Genomic DNA, 25,133 nt, shown 5'->3' with positions numbered 1-25,133 from the left:
CAGCAAAACAGAGGATTAATATCTAGAATATATGTGTGTGTCACACATTTATGTGTGTATACATGCACATATATACATATATATTCTCAACAAGAAACTATATATCACAATAAGTGGACTAACCAAATCAATAATTTTCAAAAGAGTAAATAAAAATGACCAGTAAACATATGAAAAAAAGTTCAACCTGACTAGCCATCAGCGAAATACAAACTAAACTAAATTCTGTCTTACTCTAGCCAGAAAGACAATTATTAAGAAAACATATAACATCCATGTAAAGTAAAAATAACCAGAATCCCCCTCCACGTTTTTTTTTTAAAGAAAACAACTAACAAATGCTGGCTAGTGTGTGGACAAAGGGAATTCTCGTGCCCTATTCATCGGAAGGTTAGACTAGCTAAATCAGCCATTATGGGAGTCAGCATGGTGGCTCCTCAAAAAGCTAAACTAGACAAACCAGGGGACACTCCTGGTTTGCCTAAAGGACTCAGTCAACACATGCTAGTCACTTGCCCAGTGATTTGTGTAGCCTGCTCACAGTCGGTAGTGATGCAACCAGCCTAGGCGTGCAACAACAGAAGAAATGTAGCCTGTCTACACAGTGGATCACTTTCAACCCTGACGATGTATGTGACAGGAAAGTAGAAGTAAAACTACCCAGAGGAACAACGGGGACTGGGGAGGGGGGTGCCCAAGAGAAAGGCCAGTGGCAACATATTGCAGATGCTAGTATAAAAAGGCTCCTGTGTTAACAGTGCATCGTTTACAAGAAATAGAAACATAGAAACACTGGCTGTCCTTTGAAAGGTTCAGTGTGTGCCTGCAGCAGATTAGCTGGCCAGCCCACACCGGCTAACTGATAAAATGCAAAGCAGAAAAACCATCAAGCCAGGTCCTCCTATTTGCTCCCCAGGGCTGAGAACGTGATTAGTAAAGGCTATCTCAGTGCTTTTCGAGTCAAATTACTTGAGCAAAGGGCAGCCTCTTCTTCAGTTAAAGAGCAGGAGGCGGAGCCTAATGAGGAAGTGGCTTCTTTTCCTCAGTCTTGGTCCCAAACCAGAGGATCCTGTCCCAGGGAGCTCCCAGTCACTGAGCTGTGTCGTGAGAAGCCAGGAGAAGAGAGTTTCCTGTCATTGCGTGTTCAGAGAGAGAGAGAGACACACAGGTGTACAAATAGCTACCTGACACCTGACCTGAAGCCAGAGGAAAGCGGCTGACAGCCAGCAGACCAGGTAACTAAAGCACGGGACACCAGTTTCTGTCTCTACTCCCTCTGGTGCTCATAGCCAGGCTGCATTGGCCAAAAGAAGCCATCTAATTCAGAACTTTGGGCCCCTGTCACGAATGTTCTTCTGTTAGACTTGGAATGCAAAGCGTTTCATTCCAAGTTAGTTAGTTGACTGGGGTTTCCAGAAAAAGGCAGGATAGATTACAAAGGCGTGCTCTCTCTCTCTCTCTCTCTCTCTCTCTCTCTCTCTCTCTCTCTCTCTCTCTCTCTCTCTCTCTCTCTCTCTCTCTCTGTAGTCTTGCTTGTCCTGGAACTTTCTATGTAGACCAGGCTGGCCTCAAGCTCAGAGATCTGCCTGCCTCTGCCTCCACAGTGCTGGGATTGGCGGTGTGAGCCACCACACCCAGCAGAAGGATTCTGTTTTTATTTCTCTCTCTACAGAGGGGTTTGGATGGTGAAGAGTTCATGACTGTGGTCTTTATAACTTACTCTCCTCTTTCGATGTAAATACAAGGTGTGCGATGGGGTGATAGCAGGTCAGAGCCTGCAGAAATAGTGAACCCACCTGGGAGCAGGGTTTTGGGGTGCAGGATGGGACCCCCTGCCACTGAGCCTGGAGACTTGAGCACTCTACAGGAACCTGCGTGCTCAGCCTAGTCCCAGCAGACTTCCCAAGGAAACCTCTCTTCTCCCTGAGTTCTCTGCCCCACTTTCCCAGGCAGGCTTTCATCCTGGGTTTAGCTTGTGTGGTAAGAAATTAAAACATTTCATCTCATTCTTCATCTTACCTTCAGAACTGAAAACTATGTCTTATCCCTGGAGATGACAGAGAGGGCAGAAAGACCGGAGACACACAGGGGTCTGGAGAAAGGCAGGAACAAAGTCCACCCAGCAAAGGGGCCCAGGATGCTGAAGGTGCAGCTCGGGGTGATGAGGCACAATGGAGCCTGTGGCTGAGTCTAGAGACCTCCCTGAGAGGAGTGTGCTAGTGTGGAGTCTCACTCAGGCCTGTGGGTTCTCCCAGGTTCTCACCCTCAAGCCAAACAGAGGTGAGGCAAACCAAATGAGGCTCCAGCTGCAGCTGAAGCCAGGCACGAGACTGTGGAGGCCTCTCAAGGAACAGTGAAATTTCCCTGGTACTTCCTCTGAGTGCTCACCCACCTGCCTCAGGAGGGAAGTGAAATCTCATCCGCACAACACAGACTAGAGTCCACAGGGCCCAGGGGGATGGAGGGGGGCTGCAGTCAGGTGCTTCCAAAAGAGTTCTAACAGAGGATGCTCTCAAGGACACCCTCAGGGAGGGAAAAGAGGCCGTCAAGCTGCTGTATTTGCCTTTGAGAGTGTGGGCCATAACCAGGAAAAAGCTATACCTGCAGGGTAAGAAACAGGGTGTGTCCCTCAATCCCCAAATTAGCATAAGGCCTCTGAAGAAGTTGAGGTGCCTTCAATAAGTAGAAAGGTCACTGAGATCATTGAGAACTGATATCGTCAAACATGAAACATTCTCTCACTGCTTTAAGCTAAGACCAAGTTTTCAGCTTTGCGGTAACTAACTCTTCCTTAAGGTTCGGTGTGGAGGAAAACCCGTACCTTTCAAACGTTAAAATCCTTCATTTTGTCTATTCTTTGAGAATGTCATGTCTTTATGCAGGGTATTTTGATCATATATACACACACTGTCTCAGAATGGGATTAACTGGGTGCCCAACCACACCTGATCCAAACTGCCTAATTTAAAAGGGAGACTCCAAAACCCTCCCCAGATAAGTCTGGACTCAGTCTCACCAGAGGCGCAGACTCACCCACTGCAACTGAAAACCCCACTGTGGCCGTACTTCTGGGCCGACTCTTCCGCTTGCCTTGGTTTCAATCCCAGTGCTTTATCCACTAGGTCTGAGGACTTCTCGGCAGCGTCTTTTACTCACGGCGTTGTCAGATTTAGCAAATGCAAGACGCCCACTTGCATTTGAACTTCAGATAAGCAAGTTGCATTTTAGTTCCATTTGTAATATTTGCGGGCATAGTTATAGCAACATTTATTTGTAATTTATCAAACAAACTGCCCAAATTCATATTCCGCCAGCTGCCTCGTGTTTAATCTGTCAGTCTTTTCATTCATTCATGCATTCATTCATTAATTCATTCACTCTTCATGTTTGTTCAGTACCTGCACGCTGTTGGACTCTATTCCAGGTGCTGGGAACGCTAGGCAAAGCTCCACCCTTCGTATCTATCGGTCACTCTTCTTGTTGCTGGGACAAGATACTTGACAGAAACAACTTTATTTGGGCTCACACTTAGGGAAGGCCTGGCGAGTGGCTGTTGTCGGGGTGGCAGGAGTTTCCGGTGGCTGGTCACAAGGCGTCTCTTGTCAGGAAGCAGAGACAGAGGTGACTGCTGGTGTCAGCACGCTCTCTTCTTCCCTTTCTCCTTGGTCCAGGACCCCAGCTCATGGGATAGTGCCACCCACATTCAAAACGGTCTCCCTCAGTTAAACTTCTCGAGAAAGGCCCTCACAGACGCTCCCAGAAGTGTGTCCCCGAGGAGATTCTCAATCCAGTCAGGTGACAGTGGAGATTAGCTGTCATATTCTTACACTGTAAACGTTCTTGTCGTATTTGCAGGCACAGCACAAACTCATAGAGATTTGGCTCAATGCCGTGAGAAGCGCTCCTCATAGTCAGACCGTCCCCATTGTCCCCCATCAGCAGCATCTTTGTAAGACAAATGGGCTTGAGTCCAGACCTGAGGGCCACTCATTGCATCCGAGGGATGCATTTAAGTGTCTTTTAGTCTGCAATAATTGTGTGCGTGTGAGCTCCGTACGGTAAGAAAAATAGCCCATTGCCTCATTCTTTCTTTTTGAAACAGAGTCTTCCTATGTAGCGCTGCTTGGCCTCAAGTTTGCAATTCTCCTGCCTCATCCTCCTGTGTAGGTGGGATTATAGGCTTGTGCCACAAATTCATCTGCGTTTACCTTGCAGCACGGACCACATTCTGAATTTAGATCATTACTTCCTCACGAACATTGGGCTTCAGCCTTCTGTACTCCCTGTGAAACTGGTGTTGGAGCTAGAGACTTAGATTACAATCTTCTTATATATTTTCTTTTGTGTATGTTGTGAGCATATGAGTTTATGTGCACCACATATAAACAGGAGCCAGTGGGGCCACTAGAGGGCATCAGATCCCCGGAACTAGAATTGCAGATGGTTGGGAACCAGCATGTGAGTGCTAGACCCTGAACCCAGGTCCTCTGCAAAAGCAGTAAGTGCTTTTAAGAGCCGAGCCATCTCTGTAAGATCTGATTTTTTTTCATCACATAAGAGTTGTTGGGTTGGGTTTTTGTTTGTTTGTTTGTTTTGTTAATCACAAATAATGGCACAAAATGCTCATTTTAGATTTAGCGATGGGCAATCGCCATTGAGTCCAGGATATGATATTGATATGATTGGTATGATTCAGGTCTTAAGTCATCCTCTGGGGGTGGGACTGGGATACACAAGCCACTGCAGTGAAAGTGTGGAGGTCAGAAAATGACCTTGGGAAGTTTTCCCCTTTCACCTTGTTTTGAGGCAGGCTCTCATATACTTTCTTCCATGATGCCTATTCCGGGCTGTTTGACCCAGGAGACATTGTACAGGCTCATTTTTTATGTCAACTTGACACAAGCTAGGGTCATCAAAGAGGAGGGATCTTCAATTAAGAAAATGCCTCCACAAGATTGGGCTGTAGGTAAGCTGTAGGGCATTTTCTTAATGAATGATGGATGAGGGAGAGCACAGCCCGCTGTGGGTGGTGCCATCCCCTTAGCTGGTGGTCCTGGAGTCTATGAGAAAGCAGGCTGAGCAGCCCTGAGGAGGACGCCCGGAAGCCACGCTCTTTCCTGGCTTCTGCATCAGCTCCTGCCTCCAGTTTCCTACCCAGTTTGGGTTTCTGTCCTGACTTCCTTTGATGATGAGCTGTGATGTGAAAGCGTGAGCTGAATGAACCCTTTCCTCCTCAGTTTGCTTTGGTTATGCTGTCTTACCACAGCAACGGTAACCCTAGCCAAGACCGCCACGTTTCAGGTGATTCTCCAATCTCTCTCTCTCATTTTGTCACCACATACGGATGAATGCCACTCCGGGATTTCCATGTGGGGTCTGGGGAATCAAACTCATATAGTTAGGCTTGTAGAGCTGGTGCTTTTGTGACTAAGCCATGGTGGGCAGGCTCTAAAATGTACAGTCTTCAGAGATCATTTGGCTACTGGATGGGACCTGGGTTGAGGGATAACCAGAAGGAGAGGAGGAGATCTCCCTCTGGGGCCAAGTGAGATACGATGGTAAAGAGAACAGAGTATCTGATGTGGTAGGGGGAGTAGAGAAGGGATGGGTGAGTGGAGGAGCTAGTGGCAAGAATCATGTCCTCCAGACAGTCATGCGGCTCCTGACAGAGCCCTAGACCTCAGGCATCCTGAGTGTGTGCAATTGGAGCAGTTAAGGAAAGACAGAATACCAATGCATAGGAATTGGCCCTGAATGTGAAGAACAGAAGGGGAGGAAGGATGCTGGCTAGGGTCCCCTTGTGTGCTGCTCTCCCTGAGTGCTTGATCACTTTGTGTTGGAAGGAGGTGTTTAGCCAGTGTTGGGTTTCCCAAGTCTGCCCATAGCCCCGCCCCCCCCCCGGGAAAGCCACTTCTGTTCCTCAATCTTCACCTGACTCTTGGCCCCCATCCTGCAGTTCCCAGCTGCGTTCCACTGAACTTGCCTAGCTAGGGTCTGGGCCTGGCCATGAAGCTGCTCCTCAGAGGAGCCAGTGGTGCCTCTTCTAAATAAAGCAGGGATAGTACCTCAGGAACAGGAAGCACTGCCTGGGGAGGTACTGGAGCCCTAGCCCTCCTTCAAACATCAAAGCCAAGGTAGGGGAGTGCAAGAACATTCTCAGTCTTGACAAGAGGAGGTTGGTTTACTTGTTTGTTGTTTTCTTACTGTGCTGAGAACGCATGGCCTTGTGCATGTTAGGCGAGCGTATTGTCACTGAGCTGTGTCTTTGACCCTTGATCCTCGGTCTATATGGAAAACAAGGAAAGAAACTGAGTTGCCCAACGGTGTGAGTTTGAAGCTGTCAGACCATGACTATGAGCCCCACAACAGAGTCCAATCTGTCTGTACCACATCCTGCCTCTTTGGTCCCTATCTGCAGATGCTCTCCCTGCATGTATCATGTCCTGCCTTTTCAGCCCCTGTCTGCAGGTGCTATCCTGTCTGTACCACGTCCCACTGCTTTAATCTCTGTCTGCAATACTATCCCATTCCTTTGGATCTGGTGGAAAGAAATGACGGGACGTGCCAGCAGATTCCATTAAGATCACTATTGTTTGTTTATGATCACAGCATCCTCAGCTACCAGGGTAAAAACCCAACAGGACCAGTGAGAGAAGGAAACATGGCCAAGAGCCCCACCAAGGACAGAGGCAGGGAAAGTTACATGGTCCTGCACCACACAATGATGTTCTTGTCAGCAATGGCCTAATACAAGAGAGAAGGGTCATCCCTTGAGATTATATCACCAAGTGATGTGGTAACCGTCGGCTTTTACCAGTACACATTGTTTCCATAATGTCACGCTTTCAAAACATGTCCTTGTCATTGTTTGATGTGCACATGACAGTAGAAAATAGAATAGTAGCTGCATTTATAATCTTTTTGCCTCAGAATCCTGAGTGTTGAGCACGAGCCACCAGTCTTGGCCTAGCCACCACTTTATAGACCTGCATATATCCATATGTTTATACTTACACATATATTATTTATTATTGTTGGATGTGTATCATGTGTATGCGCTACACATGCCACAGGGCATAAGTGGAGGTCAGAGGACCACCGTATGGAGGAAGTTCTCTCCCCACCATGTGGTTTCTGGGATCAAGCTAAGGTTGTGAGCCTTGTGCATCAAGCACTTGACTTACTGAGCCATCTCACCAGCCCCATTGTTATCACCTTTGAGTCAAGACATCCCATGCATTGTCTTCTACACTCACAATACCTGCCCCCCTTAATGGCTGTAATAATTTCTAGTCTATCTACAGAAAGTTCAGGGTCAGAGACATAATGCAGTCTTCCCTAGGGCTCAAAACTCATTATTGGCGTGGGCAAGATTTGAACTGGAGACCATCAGACACGAAACATGATCTGATGGATGATGCACCCTTGGCTGAACTTTGAATGAGATGAGAAGTGGAGGATCGGTCTTTCTGGCAGCTGGGATGAAAAGGGAAACGTAGTCCTTAGCGTACAGTGAGGCCAAGGCAAAGATCTGCTAGCCGGACCCAGAGGGGGTAACTCTATGACAGCCTCGGTGGGTGAAAGGGAGCAGAGGTGGTTCTCTCTGTTACCTGGGTGGAAATCGGGGTGATTGAGCCACTCCCACCCATTTCTAGGCTTGGGGTGTTCTTTCTAAATCATGTATGCGATCATGTCCTCTCCCACCTGAACACGGGCAAGCTCTCCACTACGTCCACTGGTGTCTTTCAATTTTGTGAAATAGATAAATACGGGAGCTCTTACCCGGCGACAGCGTAACTAGAGAGCCAATCACAGGAAACAAACCAGGCAAGCGGAGGCAGAAGGTACCTCACAAGGGAGAAAGGGGAAAACTGACGGCGCATATTTATTTCTACCTCCTGAGTTGCCCCCTCCCATAAGAATAATCTTTCCCCTCTCCCCCCACAGCCTTGAGCTCCTTTGAAAGGATCCATAGAAGAAGCAGACACCCCTCAGCCTGGTGGTCTAAGGCCACCAAAGTCTGGCCACAGCTGCCTGTTTACTTATTTTCTCTGAAAGATTCATACTTAGTGAGCTTGGGGCCAGCCTGGGCTACATGGTACAAGCTCTGGCCATCAGATGCTTCAAACATGTACCCACCAGTCTGTTCTCTGCCCACACGGTTTCAAAGTTGAATGTATCTACATACCCAGTCCAACCCTTCTGTCTTTCTATTGCCTTCACTTGCTCCTCCGGTTGAAGCTGGCCTGTCCCTGCTTCCACATACCCAGCTGACTTCACCTTATTAGAGCTCTTATCCCACTGTCACCTGGAGCTATCTGTGCTTTGACTCTTCTTTCCCAGTAACGTGGTGGCTTTTCTGACACTGGTTACTCCTGGTTGTTCTAGCAATGTGGGATCAGAACCAAAGGATGTTTTTTTTTTTGGTTCTTCCCCATGCTTTCTCTGAACCTGCAAGGTAAACTCCCCTACACGGAGAACAAACACCACGTGCCCTTTGTCGTTCCAGACCTGACATGTGCAGCTCCAGTGAGTGTGACCTGGAAGACATCCCCCTGGAGGATGACGACCCAAACAGCCTCGAGTTCAAACTCCTGGCCTTCTACGCCAGACACCATGTCTTCAGAAGCCCCCCAGCTGCCTTCTCACCCAAGCTCTCCAGAACAAGAAGTTTGTCCCAGAAAGCACTGTTGACTTGGTCACCTGATTCATGGACACAGGTCTCAGTGCCTTGCAGAGGCTCCCCCTCCAGTGAAAAGCACATAAGCCTTGGCAAGAAGAAATCTTCTTGGAGAACATTCTTCAGAGCGGCGGATAAGGAGGAAGGCCCACCGAGCTCTCCAAAGGAGGTCCGTACTCAGGGTGTTCAGGGCCCCTTCGCAGTAGAGCATCAGAGCGGCTTCCGCGGCCAGCACTGGGCTAGGTCTCTTTCCAGTGTGGAGCAGCGCCTGGAGAGTGAAGGTAGGCTCATGGAGGGCTCTCTCTCATGCCCATCTCCTCCCACGCGCGTGCTGAGTGGACAGCCTCTTCCGACCTACTGAAGATAGGCCTGGGATTTCCATGTCATTGATCTCCATCATAACTACCCACTTGTCCCAAGACAGGAAGAAAGTGGGAGTGAATGGTGGCTGCAGTGTTTTTTCTGGCTCAGTGACCATAAATACGCTGGCTTCAAGAGGGGAGCACAAAGGGAGGCACCTTAGCCAGGCACCTTCTCTTAGGCCAGCTGACCCTCTGGGAACTGTGTCCACACCTGTTTATCAGGTATATCACACCTGGGAACTCTGTTCACACCTGTATATTGGGTAGATCACTGTGTTCGCACCTGTCTATCTGGTAGATCTCACCTGGGAATTGTGTTCACACCTGTATATCGGGTAGATCACACCTGGGAACTGTGGCTACACATGTATATCAGGTAGATCACACCTGGGAATTGTGTTCACACCTGTATATCGGGTAGATCACACCTGGGGACTGTGTTCACACCTGTGTATCAGGGGGATAACATGTGGGAGTTGTGTTTACACCTGTGTATCAGATAGATCACAGCTGGGAACTGTGTTTACACCTGTATATCGGGTAGATCACACCTGGGGACTGTGTTCACACCTGTGTATCAGGGGGATAACATGTGGGAGTTGTGTTTACACCTGTGTATCAGATAGATCACAGCTGGGAATTGTGTTCACACCTGTATATCGGGTAGATCACACCTGGGGACTGTGTTCACACCTGTGTATCAGGGGGATAACATGTGGGAGTTGTGTTTACACCTGTGTATCAGATAGATCACAGCTGGGAACTGTGTTTACACCTGTATATCGGGTAGATCACACCTGGGGACTGTGTTCACACCTGTATATCGGGTAGATCACACCTGGGGACTGTGTTCACACCTGTGTATCAGGGGGATAACATGTGGGAGTTGTGTTTACACCTGTGTATCAGATAGATCACACCTGGGAACTGTGTTTACACCTGTATATCGGGTAGATCACAGCTGGGAATTGTGTTTATACCTGTATATCAGGGGATAACATGTGGGAATTGTGTTTATACCTGTATATCAGGGAGATCACACCTTTCCCTACTTATGGTTGATGGAAAGATCAAGTAGAAGATTCAGTGATTCCAGCATTCAGGAAATGGAGGCAGGAGTTTCAGAAGTTCATGGCCAGCCTTGGCTATATAGTGAGTTGGAGGCCAGTCTGGGCTACATGAGACCCTATCTCAGAAAACAAACAAACACAACCAAATGAAAGAGGGAGAAAGAGAAGGGAAAAGAAGGGGAAGAGAGAGAAGAGAGAGAGGAGAGAGGACGTGGGCCTGAAAGGAAGAACAAGGATGAGAAAGGAAGGAGGGAGGGAGGGAGGAAGGGAGGGAGGGAGGGAGGGAAGGAAGGAAGGAGAGAGGGCAGGCAAATAGACAGAAGCAAATAGCTTTTCAATTGGGTGTGGTGCTCATACCTGTTGTCATCAGGTCTCAGGAGGGAAAGAATGGCCAGTTCCAGGCCATCCTGGGCTACATAGCAAGTTGGAAGCCAGCTTACTGCAACACTGTCTTGAAAAATAAAAACAAAACGTAAACCACCAGGCTAGAGAGGTGGCTCAAAGGTTAAGAGCACTGGCTGCCCTTCCGGAGATCCTAAATTCCATTTCTAGTCCCCACGTGGTGGCTCACAGAAGTTATATAGTCCCATAGGATCTGATGCCCTCTTCTGGTCCCCACGTGGTGGCTCACAGAAGTTACATAGTCCCATAGGATCTGATGCCCTCTTCTGGTGTATTGATGTACATGCAGACAAAAACACCAATATACAGAAAACACATAAATTAAATCTTTTTAAAAAGAAAGGCTTTCTGAAAAGAAAAAAAGATGTGAACCACCCTTAAAAAAATGGGCAAAGGGGCTGGAGAAATGGCTCCGTGGTTAAGAGCCCTGACTCCTCTGCCAGAGGACTGGAGTTGAATTCCCAGCACGCACATGGCAGCTCACAGCTGTCTGTAATTCCAGTTCCAAGGCATCTGATACACTAATACACCAATGTATATAAAATAAAAATAAAATTGATTTTTTAAAAAAAACTGATGTAGTTTTCCCTTGCTAAGAAAAAACAAGACACTATCACTGAGGGTTTACCTCCACCACAGATCTCAGCCCATCCATCTTCCTACCCACTCCCATCTCTGCGGTACCCCTTCCTGCCAGGCCTGTCCATAGTTAGTCAACAGATGGCAGTAACAGCTCAGTTTTAGAGTGCTGCTAGCCTCCTAAGTTTTTGGAGTAGGTTCCGCTGTTTGAGGAAGGCTCATACCACTCTGTGACCAAGGGAACTTGATCTTAGCCATGAGGACCCAGGACCCAGAGGATGTGTAGAACTCAAGGGGCAGCGAGAATTTCTGGTGGGGCATTGCTGAAGGAGAAACAGCCTGGACCACACAGAGACCATCTCTCATCCCAGCTCTGTTTAACTCTCTGAGCCAATCGAAGCATCTGCTCCCTGAAAGCCAGGGTGGCTGAGGCTGCAGCCATGCCAAGAGAGAAGGGCTGCTCATTGTCTTCCCCTCCTGCCGCATCCTTCCCAACACAGGCAGCAGCAATTGGCGCTGGGAGCCTGGAGGCCCCAGGGACCTGACTTTGTGGGTCAGTGTGGTCTGCACAGGGAAACGGGAAGTTTCTGCCATCTTCATCCCCATTTCCTGGAGGAAATGACACAGCAGAAGTATCACTTGGCTTTCCCCCTACACTGTCTAAAGAAACTGCTCATATTACTCTCTTCCTTCTTAAAGGGGAATAGGTGAAGAAAAAAAACAAAAAACAGCTTTCAGGTGAGATTAAGAACAAAAGATAAAGCTAAAACAGAGAGTGGGTTTATCAGCCAAACTGTATCTGAGGCTGAATAGCCATATAATATTTTGTACTTACCAGAGAGCATAGTTTTATGCATGTTTAGACATCGCATCACCAATCTAAGCGGGAAGAAAAGAGAAAGACACAGGTGGCTTTCTAGATTATTCATCTCACTCTATGTTTATATTTGCGTACTTATTTACTTATTTGAGACAGGACCCCACTCTGTAGCCTAGACTGACCCCAACTGCTTGACCTATTCCCCGTCACTGAGTCTCAAGAATGGACAGTCTTCTCCAAGCACAGTGTGATTTGTCTTAGCTGCTTCATTCGGTACCAAACACAGCTGCCTCAAGTTCCTATGCTGGAGTGACCGGTGGAAAACCAGTGACAGGCTTCCTGTCAAGTCAACCGTGTCCTACCTGGTTCATCATGCTTCCCTCAAGCAGACACAAGCTGATTCGTGTCTGATTAGCAATAACAGCCAGGGAGTCTGTGCAGTGTCAACCACCCTGCCCCGAGCGGAAACGCACACTATGTCACTTCCCGGATGACAAAGTCATTAAGGATGAGTTCTACTTCGTGCACTTGTTCTGAGATCAAGTCTGACTTTGTAGCCCAGGCTGGTCTTGAACCCATGATCCTGCAGCCCTGGCATCCTAAGAGCAGAGGTTACAGATGTGGAGCACCACATCTGGCTGCATCTATGCAACCTTGTTTACCTGTAAGCGTAACTTGAATGCTTTCTATTATACACAAAGGGGAAATTTGTGGTCACAAGAGCAAGGATTATCAAGTTATTGAACACTCTCCTGTGGCCTGAGAGGCTACCTCTCCGAGGTGTGAAGGGTGTCCCCAAACATAAATCTAAAAGAATAAAAATAAAAGCAGCATGAGCATTCTGTCAAGTAGTGAGCCATCCCCTTGGTGCTCTCTGGCAAGGGGAAAAGATGGGGGTGTGGAAGTGTAGCTGTATGCTGCCCCCTCATCCCAGCCCCATTGGAGAATTGCTAGTCCCTTCTGACAAATGTCCCACCTCAAACACGAACTCCTGGGCATAGTTCTCTCATGCTAGGCTGACCTCTTCATCCCAAGCAATGGGGCAGTCCACACAGCAGCCCTAGTTCTGGGGATACCCTCTGAGCTGTTCTTTCTTCTTTCAGCTGTAGACCCCAAAGTTGCTTGTATCGCTAACCGAGTGGCTGAAATCGTGTACTCCTGGCCGCCACCAGAAGATTACCACAACCAGAGAGGCAGCTTCAAGTTCAAAGAGAGTGCCCCAGAGCGCCTGTTCTTTCGATTTGAAGGTGCTCAATCTAGAACTTGCGATTCAAAGAAAGGTAAGCCTTCCTTGTTGCATGTGTGGGGTTGAGCCCGTGCCGGATACAAGTATATGGGCAAGCGTGTATGTACGCAGCTCAGGCCTCTGTGCACTGGGAATCTCAGCCCGCTTTGCGGCAACATGATGGAGACCATGAGCTCTAGCTGAAGGCATCAGCCCAGGGCGCAGAGATGCCATGAGCCTGTGGAACCAACGCGTCAGCTCACTGCTAAGTCAGAAGAAACGTCTCCTGTGGAGGGAGAAGAGGAGATGTCAGGTCGAGTCGTGTTATAGTGGTTGTGCATAGAGTCAGAATATCACCCAACCCAGGCCTCGTGGGAAACACCCAGGCTGTCACACACGCAGGGCGGTAGTTATTTTTCTTGCCATCGTGAGAAAACTGCCTAGCAGAAGCAATGGATCAGAGAAAATATTTATTTTGGCTTACGATTTCAGAAGGTTCCATCCATGGTTGCTTAACCACATGCATTTGGGCAGGGTACAGGGGGCAGTTGTTCATTCTGCAGTCAACCAGGGGGCAAAGAAAGCAAGATGAGGCCAGTCATGATATACCTTCAGTGTCCTACCGCTTCTGGTTAGATGCTACCTCCTGAAATCTCCACAGCCTCCCAAACAGTACCAACAGTTAAGGACCAGCATTCAAAACATGAGCCTGTGGGGAACGATTGCTATTTGATCTAGCAACACCAGGTCTGGCTCAGGAGGTGTTGAAAAAGTGAGCATTAGGGACCAGATTAAGCTCAGTCACTGCCACACAGTATTAGTGGCTGGGACCACTACAGGGTTCTAGAAGTTGTGTGGGAACCCTGGGCCAAGAGAGGAGAACAGAAGGGAGAAGGTTTTGCCTTCCTTCATCATTGACCTTCCTCTCAACCCTTTCTCCCCAACCTCTAGTAGAGGGTAAAGGACGATGACCAAGTGGCTCGTGGGCCCGTAGCATCGTGAAGGACAACGCAAAAGCCCACAGAGGCATCAGTGTCTCAGATCCCCAAACAGGGCTGGGGCTTTGTCCACTGTCTGCTCCACATCTGAAACTGAACACTGCCACAGGGCTCTGAGCGAGGAGCCGTCCATGCCAGAAAGAAAGCGCTAGGGCTTTGTGGCCCTCCCAAGTGTGCCTGGGAGGTGGAAAGTGATATCCTCAGACAGCCAAAGCCAAGGCGCCCCCCTCCCCTCCCCTGCACCCCACCCCTGCATGCAGGAGGAATCCAGGATTCCAGCACAGCATCTTTCCAGGAGAGATGGAAGCAGAGACTGCACCCAGGGCTGTGGAGATTTATGCCTGTGTGCTCCCAGGCATTGTGAGTCCCAGGTTAGCCACTCTCCCCGCTCCCCTCCTTCCGACACCTTCCTGGGCTTTGCTCCATTAATTCCCCCCGGCCTCCCTCGCCGCTAGCCAAGATAAACATGTGGGTCCCACATCGCTTTGGAGACTGGGCTGTAAGTCAGAAACTCGATTCCCTCGGTAACTGACATTTCTCTGTTTGGATTCTGTTCTGCAGTGGTGATCACTTTCACCGTTATGTTTACTAAGTGGCAAGTTGTGAGAAAAGCCATCCTAGCCCAGGCCAACGATAGCCTGGCTTTGTCCAACTGCCGTTTCATCCTGGAGAACTCAGGAATTCGTTCATTTCGTTCCCATGTACCCCACCTTATTGTCAAGACATGGAATACAGGGTATAAACTTCAATCACATAAAAATCAACCAAGTTTTAAAAAGATGTAAAAAAAAAATACATAGGAAAATAAAAAGGGCTAAAGAATGAGATTGGTCCCCACATGCAGGCCAGGAAAATGTCACTTCACATTTGGGCTGTAAGTTTGGCCCCATGCTTCTGACAAAGGTAGAAATATGATCAGACGTGGGATTTATGGGGCTGGGAAGTTGGCTCAGCTGGTAAGGGGTTCTCTGTGCTCAGAGCCTGAGTTCAGATCCCCAGCTCCCGTACAGAGCTGTGCACTGTGGCATGTGCCTGCGTCATGGGCTCAAGGAGGACACAGAAAAGGGAATCTCTGGGACTGTCTGTCTGGCAGTCAGGCCAGCTGAGCTGGTGTTCAATAAGAGCTCCTGTCTCAAAAACTGATCAAGGAAGACATCCGGTATTGACACTTGGTCCCCATGTGCACATGGGCTTACACACACACACACGCACACACGGAATTTATATTTAACAAACATACCATCTGCTGAGAAATAGCCTGAAAACAAGAAAAAGGAGTGGCTGTGTGGCCCAGTGGTGGAGCATTTGCCTAGAAACCATGAGGCTCTGGCTTTGACCCCCAGCAAGTGTAGTATGGGTAGGCTGTATGTAACTATTACTTTGTGGCAAAATAAATAAAAATTAAAAAAAATAATAAGAGGGAATCGTCTCTTAAGTCTCTTCATGGACAGGATTATGTCTAGTGGAACTGATGTCTTCACCAGTGTTCATGCAGTAAATAAGTCGTAAGTTTCTCAGTGAGAATTGGGAGGGGAAGGAGGCACTGAGCAAAAAGACAAGGATGGGACTGGAGGAGTCTTGAATGGTGAGATTTATCAACTGAGGATTTGAATGCTTGCTCCTTTCTCCATCCATAACCAAGCCACAAGCGTTGCCACTGGAAGGACACGTTTATTATTTTTGTGCCTGTCTTGAAAGAAATAACTGGAATTTCCCTCTCCCCCAACAGACGGAGAGGATCAAGTAATAAACAAAATTGTTGAGCTGCTGAAATACTCAGGGGATCAGCTGGGAAGAGAGGTATGGAGTCCCTTGAGCTAACGTGGTTCCTGTCTGCGCCCACGCACTAGGGCAGGACAATGGAACTGTGCACCAGGCTCTGACCCCCGTCCTCTCCGGAGTCCTGGCTTCCACTTAGTCCTAAGTTTTATTTCCCTTGGAGTCTGCCTCTCCACGCTGGCAGCATCTCAAAAATGAATCGCTTTGGAAAACAGAAGTAAATCTTCTGGAGCCTCCTCGGAATTTCTGGAAACTAGAACGCAACTGTGTTATTGTAAGAAAAGACATCGGAAAAACGAACATTTGCTGCATAGGTTTATCGACCTCCTTCTCATCTAACTGAACCTCAGGGGAGTCTGGATGGTTGCACTTGCCCAGCAGCCTGGCTATGCGTCTGATAGTTACTCAAAGGCTGCAATCCTCTCTGAAATGCCTTTACAGTTGCTGGACTGTGGCTGCTTAAATCTGTCTTAGCCACTCACCCAGAGAGGCAGGCTAGGGAAGTGTAGGAACCCGGGAACCCGTAGTGGAGTAGTGGAGACCCGCCCTTCTCCTTACAAAGTGAGATGACGGTCCTTGTGTGACACTGAAGAACAAGCCCATACTGGCGTTAGAAGGCATTTTCTTTAGTGCTCATAGTCTGCCACCTATCTCTGGGGTCTGTCCATTGGGATCTGATTTGTGGATTCTTTTGTGGTCAGGACCTGTTGAGAGAAAGTCGGGTCCAGAGCCGAGGTGTGTGGGCTTCTGTAGAAGGGAAAAGCAGAAGAAAATGGTGCCCAAAAGGGATGAAAGGCCTAGGGAAGGTGCAGAGTGAAAACCAGGGATGTTGGGCCAAAGAGAAGAGAGTAGATTGTGTGCGCTTTGGGAACACTGGCAGGGGCAGAGCGGCCTCCGAACAAGCAGGACGCTTATAGCATCGTGCATACAGAGCTCAGGCAGCAAGTCCACAGAGATTCAGTTTCGAGGAAGAGGTGGGAGGTGAAATCACTTGGGTAGAATAATGGAAAAGGAATCTGTGGATATTTTTACATGTATTTATTTATTGCATGTGAGTGGGATGTCCATGTGCATGTGTCATGGAATACCACTGAGGTCAGGGATGGGCAGGAGCCTGTGTTCTCCTTCCACCAAGGATGCTGGGAGTCAAACGTAGGCTTGGCAGCAAGTTCCCACTGAACCATTTCACCAGCCCCCCTCTCTCTTTCTTTATTATTTATTTTAATAAGCAAATACATGGGGGGAGTCTTCCCTGTCCCCACTGTGCCCCCAGAACTCCTCCTTTATGTCCAACGCTGTACTGTCATTATGCTAGTTTAGAGATGAAATAAATAGATGTGAAAAATGGGTAGTGTCCCCCAGAGTGAACACCTAAGACATCACTAGGGTTCAGATCCCATCCATAACCCTGCCTCTTGAAAAGCACAGAACACTATTAGCCATCTCCACTAGACTGTGGGCCCATGGGTAAGCACCTGGGTCTGAGTCACTCATGACTCCTTTCCATCCTTGGTGTTTGGGAAGTACTTGAGTGTCGAATAAGATTTTCCTTAAGTTTTGTCCTTATTTGTACCAATAAAAGGAATCCGTGGAGCACGCACCTGACTCCACTTTACTCTGTAGGATGCCATGTCATGATTGACACTGCAGTCCAGGGTCTGATAGAGCAGGTACTCCCCTTGACTCTGTAGGGTGCTGTGCCATGATTGACACCACATTCCAGGGGCTTCTTACTGGTGCTTCTGATTACAGGAGTGGCCTTCCACGTGCCCCCTAATTGTTTTTCCTCTCATACACAGATGAAGAAAGACAAGGCTTTGATGAGCAGCTTCCAGGATGGGCTGTCCTACTCCGTGTTCAAGACTATCACAGACCTGTTCCTGAGGGATGTAGACACCAGAGGAGAATCAGAAGTCAAAGCACAAGGCTTCAAAGCCGCCCTTGCAATAGACGCCATTGCCAAGCTCACAGCCATCGACAACCACCCAATGAATAGGATGCTGGGCTTTGGCACCAAGTACCTAAAAGAGTACTTCTCCCCCTGGGTGCAGCAGAATGGTGGCTGGGTAAGTGTACCCCGTTAAGAAAACGAATCCTCTCAACAGCGTGCTGTGGTCACAGAGTGCTGTGGTGCATGCCTGCACTTCGGAGGCCCAGGCAGGGAGCCTGTGAGTTTGGGACAAGCCTGAATTACATAGTGAGACCTTAACACACACAAACACACACACACACACTCACACACCCCACGGCACACACACATGTGCCTGCATGCACACACACACACACTACATTGCACACACCCTCACATACCACACACATAAGCACCATACACACCAAACACACACCAACTTACACACATATACACACCACATGCGCACACACACATACATACCACACATACTCACATTTGTGTGTGCATACCCCCCACAGGCATACAGCACACACAGTCATGCATGCATGCATGTGTACACACACACACACCACATTCACACACACACATAGAAAACACATACACACACACACATCTTCTCTGATAAGGGATGGGCGATAAAACTTTAGTAAGACAGAGGGGAGACATCTGGGAATCAGTTCTCATGGATTTAGGATACTCAAGTGGCAAGAGACAAGTCCCACCAATCGGAACATATTTTTAGCAATGGTCATCTTCATCCACAAATATTTACTGAACTCCCAGAGGGTATGTCGGGGGAGGGGGCAAAGGGTCAGAGGAAGCAGGAGCTGGTGAGAAAAATGTTTCAGTGGATGCCATTTCTTCTTCCACAAATTCTGCCGGTCAGATGAGGGCAGGGGCACTTGCTCTCTCTCCTTGATGCCGACAGGATGTAGGCTGATCTTCACACAGGGATTCAGGCTCATTCTGTCATTGCTGCTTAGACCTCAACTGGGAAATTGGGACACAAACTGAAAAACAGGCCACTGAACTTGCATCTATTTTTGGTGAGGTGAATTAATCACATCAGCTGCCTCCCCTCTGTGTCCCAGCCCTTCCTCCAGCTTTGATCTGTGTTCTCTGAGACTCCCCATCCCCCAAATTGTTCAAGATTGACATCATGCCAACTTTGAACTTTCCTGACTGGTCAAGGTTAGTCTTAGGAGGACGGATGCTCTCTCACTATCCGTGGGCTTCTGTCCACAAGAGCGTTCCAGGGCCAGCTGGACACTTGTGTCAACTCTAAGTACGGCCAGAGTGTCCCTGAGTCTTTCTCACAGGCTGGTCTCCTAGGTCTCACAAGAAAGTGTGGCATGCATTCCCCACAGAGCTGAAAAGCCTGCACTGTCCTCAGTGGCCTCCCACTTAGCTCAGTCTCTGCTCCTTTCTGTGTCGCACATGCACGGCCACCGGTGGGGAAGAACTAACGGTTAGCAGGAGGCTAGAGCTCTCAACTGCGTCTCAGTTCCCCCTTCTTCCCCTCAAGATCCCATGGAGTTCCTCTGCTGCCCTCCTTTCCTGACCACTGTGAGGGGGCAAGGGGTGAGAAAAGGAATGCCCAGAGATGTAGCTCAGTACAGTGCGTGCTTGGCATGTACAGACCCTGGGTTCAATCCCCAGTGTGTGTGTGGGCGGGGTGAGAGGAAGAGAAGGATGGCAGAAACAAAGACAGGGGATGGAGAGGAAAATAAGAGATTAGAATAAAGGAGAAAGAGAAAGAGGGAGAGAAGGAAGGAAGGAAGGAAAGAGAGCAAAACTCAAATTGAACAAGCTTATAAAAAAACATAAGTTATGGAGGGGAGAGGCACACAGAATGGCGGAACTTTTTTCCAGTCATGTATTCAATTAAATGATTTCCATCCAGAAGATGTAATAAACTCTTAACAATTTCACAATAAAAAAGACAAGATATTTAATTTTTTTTAGTGGGCGATAGATTTGTACACTGTTTCTCCGGGGAGGCTATATAAAGAAAAGACACTGGGCATGTCCGTTTCAATGGTGGAGAGACGTAAGTCAAAAAGCTGAAGAACTCTACCCAATGGGATGCTTATGGCAAAGACTCTGTGAGACTGGGAGCTGGAACCTCCCTCTTTACATTGCTGGTTGAATTACGGAACCATGCAGCCCTGGAGAACCATCTGGCAGTGCTCACAAATGTGAGCAAAATGTTAATTAGCATTGTCAGCAGCAGGGTGGTATAGCCCAGCGGTAGAGTGTATACTGAGCCACGGTGAAGGCAATGGGTTCAATCCCCAGCACCACAAAATAAACAAACAAACAAATAGAGATAAAATAGAGCTACCATCTCTACCCCTCAAAAATGGAGACCATTTTCACCCGAACTATGTCCATAAATATTCATGGCGGAGTTCGGAAACAGAATCAACTGCAGCATCCATCAGCTAATGAACACTGATCAGCAAAATGAAGCACAGACCATGCAATGGAATATGACAGAACCGTAAAAATAAAAAAGCACTAACATATATGAACCTTAGAAAACGTTATGCAAGGCTGGGGAGACGGCTCAGTGGCTAAGAACATTTGCTGCCCTCAGAGGATCCAAGTTCAATTCCCAGCATCACGACTGCCTATAACTCCAGGGTTCCAGTGCCCTCTTCTGGCCTCCGTGGACACCCACACATATGTGCCCACACTCACAGACACACTTGCATATATGTGATCAAAAAATAAAATTGAAAACGGCATTATGCTAAGAAGCCAGACAAGAATACCTCTTGTTAAATGGTTTTATTTATAAAGTGTCCAAAATAAGCAAATTCATGGAGGCAGAAAGGAGTTTGGTGAGGGACTAGGGCTGACCACTGGTAGGGACAGACTTTCTTTTTGGAGTGACAAAGGGGTCCTAGGGTTCGGGGTAAGGGTTATATAACCCTTATGCACTTTAGTAGGAAGAATTTTGTGGTAAAATTCTATTTCAGTAAATATTAAAAAGAAAACAGTTCTAATTCCAGTAATCAGATAAAAAAAAGAAGGAAAAGCAAGTGCAAACATTTTATGTAACTTGGCTGCTTGCTCGAGAGAAAATCAGGTTCCGTCAGAGGAAATAGACAGTCCTTCAGGAGGAATTTGGAGGGAGGTTTCTGAGATTAGAAACTGATGCAATTGCTGAAGGGTGTGTGTGTGTGTGTGTGTGTGTGTGTGTGTGTGTGTGTGTGCTGTGTCCCTCGGGATTGTCCCAGGGCATCACATGCTAACGCAAATATGCTACATGCTCAGGTGTCTCTCCCAGTACTTGGGGTTTTTTTTTTGTTTGTTTGTTTGTTTGGTTTTTTTTTTGGCTTGGTTTTTAATCTCTTCCTTTCTTTTCTTTTCTTTTTTCTTTTTTTTTTTTTTTGTTTTTTTGTTTTTCAAGACAGGGTTTCTCTGTGGTTTTGGAGCCTGTCCTGGAACTAGCTCTTGTAGACCAGGCTGGTCTCGAACTCACAGAGATCCGCCTGCCTCTGCCTCCCGAGTGCTGGGATTAAAGGCGTGTATTTTTGCTTTTGCTTTTGAGTCAGAGTCTCCTGCAGCTCAGGCTGTCCTTAATTTCCTAAACTTCCCGCCTCTACCTCCTAAGTGCTGGGATTTAGGTACTTCCTTCCTTATTTCCTCCTGTTCTGGGGATCAAACCCACAGGCTTCATGCACGCCAGGCAAGCAGTCTGCCACACACAAAACATCCGCAGCCCTAACCACTGTACTCTCTGTCCAAATTTGCCTATCCCGGTTGTGATAAACCCTCATCTCAACTCTTGGCCTTCGCTGGGTTTAATCTGGAGAGTGTCAGTCAGGAGACAGCAGAGGAAATGAAGTGAGAGAACTGAGTTTGCCAAAGGGCCAGGAAAGCACTGGGAAGCTAAGAGCCATGGATGAAGGGATATTTACGAACAAACACGAATTGATGCCACCTAGGGAAGTTTGAGCTAGACCTGGTGATACACATATAATCCTAGCTTTCAGGAGGCTGAGACAGGAGGATAGCTGTGAGATCGAGGCTAGCCTAGGCTACAGAGTGAGACCCTGTCTCATAACGAAAGAAGGGAGAGGAGGAGGAAGGAGTAGAGAAAGGAGGAGAATCCAGGAGAGGGAGGAAGGTAGCTCTGGGCTCTTGTCTCCATACTGAAGGTTTCCTGAGCTTGCGGCTCACCATTCTGGTGCAGCTACAGTTAGCCTGGGCCGGTATGCGTGTGCCTCCTGTCTGTCTCACAGTTCCTGTTACTTTACATACATCAAGCATGCTGAGCCAATACTTGTTCAGTAGTGACAGGGTCAGGCACAGAAGGGTCACCTCCATCTCCAAACCCTGCTGTGTTAATTACTTTTCTCAGTGCTGGGAGAAAGTGACCTAAGGGAGGCTGGGTTATCTTGCCGCACAATTTGAAGGAGTGGTAGTCATGGAGCAGAAGGCAGCTCCATGATGTGGGAGAGTGGAACTCCTCACCTCACATCTTGGATGAACAGGAAACAGAAAGCAGACAGGAAGAAGGGCCAGGCTATCAAAAGGGCAAGGTCCACCTTCAGCGATCCACTTCCTCTAGCAATGTCCCACCCCTTTAAAAGTTCCACAACCTTCCAAAAGAGGGTCACCAGCTGGGATTAAGTGTTCAGCATAAGAGTCTGTAGGAGAGACCCTTCATACTCAAATCACAGCACAAACTAAGCAAGCTTCGTCCTTGCTGCGTGAGGAGTGTGTTCACACAGTCACTGCGGCCTCCATCGGCGTCAACCCTGCCTTCCTTTTGGGGATCTTAAAAGGGGTCTCAAACTCTTTGCACATTTCAGAGGTCAGCCTGTTAGACCCGGATGAGTAACAGAAGGCCTTCACTGTTGGTCTCCCTGCAGGCACCCCAAGGATGCCAGCCGCCGTTCCACAACTTCCCCTACTCCAGTCCATTTCTCTAGCCTGTGTTTTTACTTCAGCAGTGAATCAAACTTTGAATTTTAAGGCTTTTCTTTCCCTTCCTCCCCTAGGAAAAAATACTTGGGATATCACATGAAGAAGTCGACTGAAACATCCAAAGATCTGTCATCTGGAATGTTCCTTGTCCAACGGCGGTCCTGTGCCCACCTCTCTCGGCATAGACTTCAGGAGAAAATTAAAATGTACGCAGCAGATGGAGGCCAAATTTTCTAGAACCATCCTTCCCTTTGAGTCAAGAGGCATCGGGAGAGGCCTTGTTCTTTCTAGCTCTTAGGACTCAGTAGCATGGACTTTGCGTTGAGGTTATTTGAGCTGTGTCCCCATGAGGGAGTCCATAAAGATAAGTGATCGCTATACCTGTACATGTTCAGAATGGAAACCGTCCCATTTGGTTACAGAGAAAGTGGTCCATTTGGCCATGTCTGTTGAGGAGAAACGATAAACACCGCATGTGCTTACTTTTTTAGTCTCTGGTACTGTTTGTTCTCAAACGACATTTGGGAAAGTCTGTTAATGGCATCGTCTCAAGCTTACTATAGGAACATGTCTCTGTTCACGTTAGAGAAGAAACTCGAGTTCCCTATTAGCTGACCCATTTCCTCAAAACCTGCGACAAAATCTGTGATGGCCTGCAGATTTCTTCATGCGACACACCTCCGCTCCACCAGGTTTCTGGGATTGAGAGTGGAGCACACACGTGCCACAGCATGCGTATGGGGGTCAAGGGGCAACCTTGGGTGTTGGTCCTCGTCTTCCACTTTGTTTGAAGCACGGCCTCTTGTGCACTGCATCAGACTGCAGGCTAGATGGCTCGTGAGCTTCCGGGGAGTCTCCTGTCTCCACCTCCTATCTCACCACCAGAGATGTGCACTGAGACATCCAGTTGCTTAGGTCTGTGCTGTGAATTCAAGCCCAGGTCCTCACACTTTGGCGGCTAACACTTTACCCACAGGGCCATCCCCCCAGCGTGGGCTCTAGGATTTTAGTATTCCTGGAGGTAGCATAATGGTTGGCAACTAATAAAATAAATGCATTGAAAGATGGCTGTTAAAGGAGTGTCATGTCAACTGGACCTGGAGACAGCTGCCTGCAACCCCAGCTTGAGGTGGGAGGATCACACGTTTGGGACCAACCAGACAAACAAAACGAGTTCAAGACCTTGTCTCAACACTCCCCCTGCACCCACCCAAAAGTGTTTTCTGCTAAAATAAACATAAGTTATCACAGTAGTGTATTATATCCTTGATGACCAAGTGTGTCAACCTACACAAAGACCTCAGGATGGTGCCTGGGAGCTAATTAGTGTTAACTGGATGCTGTTTCCTACTGTGAGCGGCCCACAGTGCAGCTGAAAGAGCCCCATTCTCAGTTACCCATTGCCCTTTTGTTATTGATATGACTGGAAAAAAAATAACCACGTGGGCAGGCATGGTAGTACACATCTGAGTTTCTAACACTTGAGAGAGGCTGAGGCAGGAGGATTGCAAGTTCCAAGCTAATCTGGTCTACATAGTAAGATCCTGTCTCAAAAAATAATGTAATTACAGGATCTTGCATATTTTTGGATTATGGTACCTTGAATGTAGTCTGACTTAAAATGAATGGATAGATCAAGGGGGAAAGGGCCCCATCTGTTAAAAAAAATGTCACTAACCTGTGTAGCGCATAGAATGACTTCCTCTATTTCCTCCTATGCATCTAAGATGGAGACACTGAAGACCTCTCCCTGTTCTCTGTCTTTTGTCTAGCCATTCCTAACTATTCACAATTTCCCAAATGTGTCCTGCATTCCCACACCTCGGATCCTGAACAACGTCCTCTCTCCTTGGAATGTGCTTGCCTGCCAGCCTCCTTTCCCCAGGGTTCTCTGGATCCAAATTTACTCCTTTATTCCACCCCCGCCTTCCCCCCTTCCCCCGTGCGTCATTTACGGACTCTCTGTTGGCTGCCCTGGGGTTGTATCTGGATGTCTTTCCTCGAGAGGGATCCAAAGCACTCTTTCTGTAGACAATGGATTTAGTGCGCTGCACCCTATGAACTGGGCACACGCAGCCTTTCTCAGCAGCACGGGAACTCTCTTGTGTCGTTTGACTTTGCACATCTGACACCAGGCAACTTCTTGGCACATGCTTGCAGACCGTACCCCAGCCTCTGCCACAGCTTGTAAATCAGTACGACTGGCGTGTGGCCCGAGATACACGGAGTCATAACAAATTCTCCGAGTGATTCCAAAATCATAGGCAGCTTCTAGTCAGGATGATGGGACAGTAACTAGATCTCATCTCCTGCCTGAGTCTTCATTTTATTGCAGACTAAATGAAAGAAGGATTTCTAAGACGCA

The 25,133-nt window shown here is 47.9% G+C and overlaps 1 protein-coding gene across 1 annotated transcript; it reads left to right on the top strand.

Moving 5' to 3' along the window:
• The first annotated feature begins 1,049 nt into the window (after nt 1-1,049).
• Bcl2l14 (BCL2 like 14) lies at nt 1,050-23,250 on the top strand. Its single transcript, XM_075982514.1, has 6 exons — nt 1,050-1,235; nt 8,510-8,961; nt 13,017-13,193; nt 15,866-15,936; nt 17,715-17,981; nt 22,843-23,250. The coding sequence occupies exons 2-6, from the start codon at nt 8,517-8,519 to the stop codon at nt 22,879-22,881; spliced, it is 999 nt and encodes a 332-aa protein (XP_075838629.1). The 5' UTR covers nt 1,050-1,235; nt 8,510-8,516; the 3' UTR covers nt 22,882-23,250.
• Nucleotides 23,251-25,133: the final 1,883 nt, after the last annotated feature.

Source organism: Microtus pennsylvanicus, chromosome 8, assembly GCF_037038515.1.
Source record: "Microtus pennsylvanicus isolate mMicPen1 chromosome 8, mMicPen1.hap1, whole genome shotgun sequence".
In the NCBI taxonomy this organism is placed as follows: Eukaryota; Metazoa; Chordata; class Mammalia; order Rodentia; family Cricetidae; genus Microtus; species Microtus pennsylvanicus.
This window is presented reverse-complemented; position numbering and strand designations above follow the sequence as displayed.

Coding starts and splice junctions, on each gene's coding strand:
- Bcl2l14 (XM_075982514.1), top strand. CDS start 8,517: ATGTGCAGCTCCAGTGAGTGTGACCTGGAAGACATCCCCCTGGAGGAT. Junction 8,962..13,016: donor GCAGCGCCTGGAGAGTGAAG/GTAGGCTCATGG, acceptor TTCTTCTTTCAG/CTGTAGACCCCAAAGTTGCT. Junction 15,937..17,714: donor GGGATCAGCTGGGAAGAGAG/GTATGGAGTCCC, acceptor TCTCATACACAG/ATGAAGAAAGACAAGGCTTT.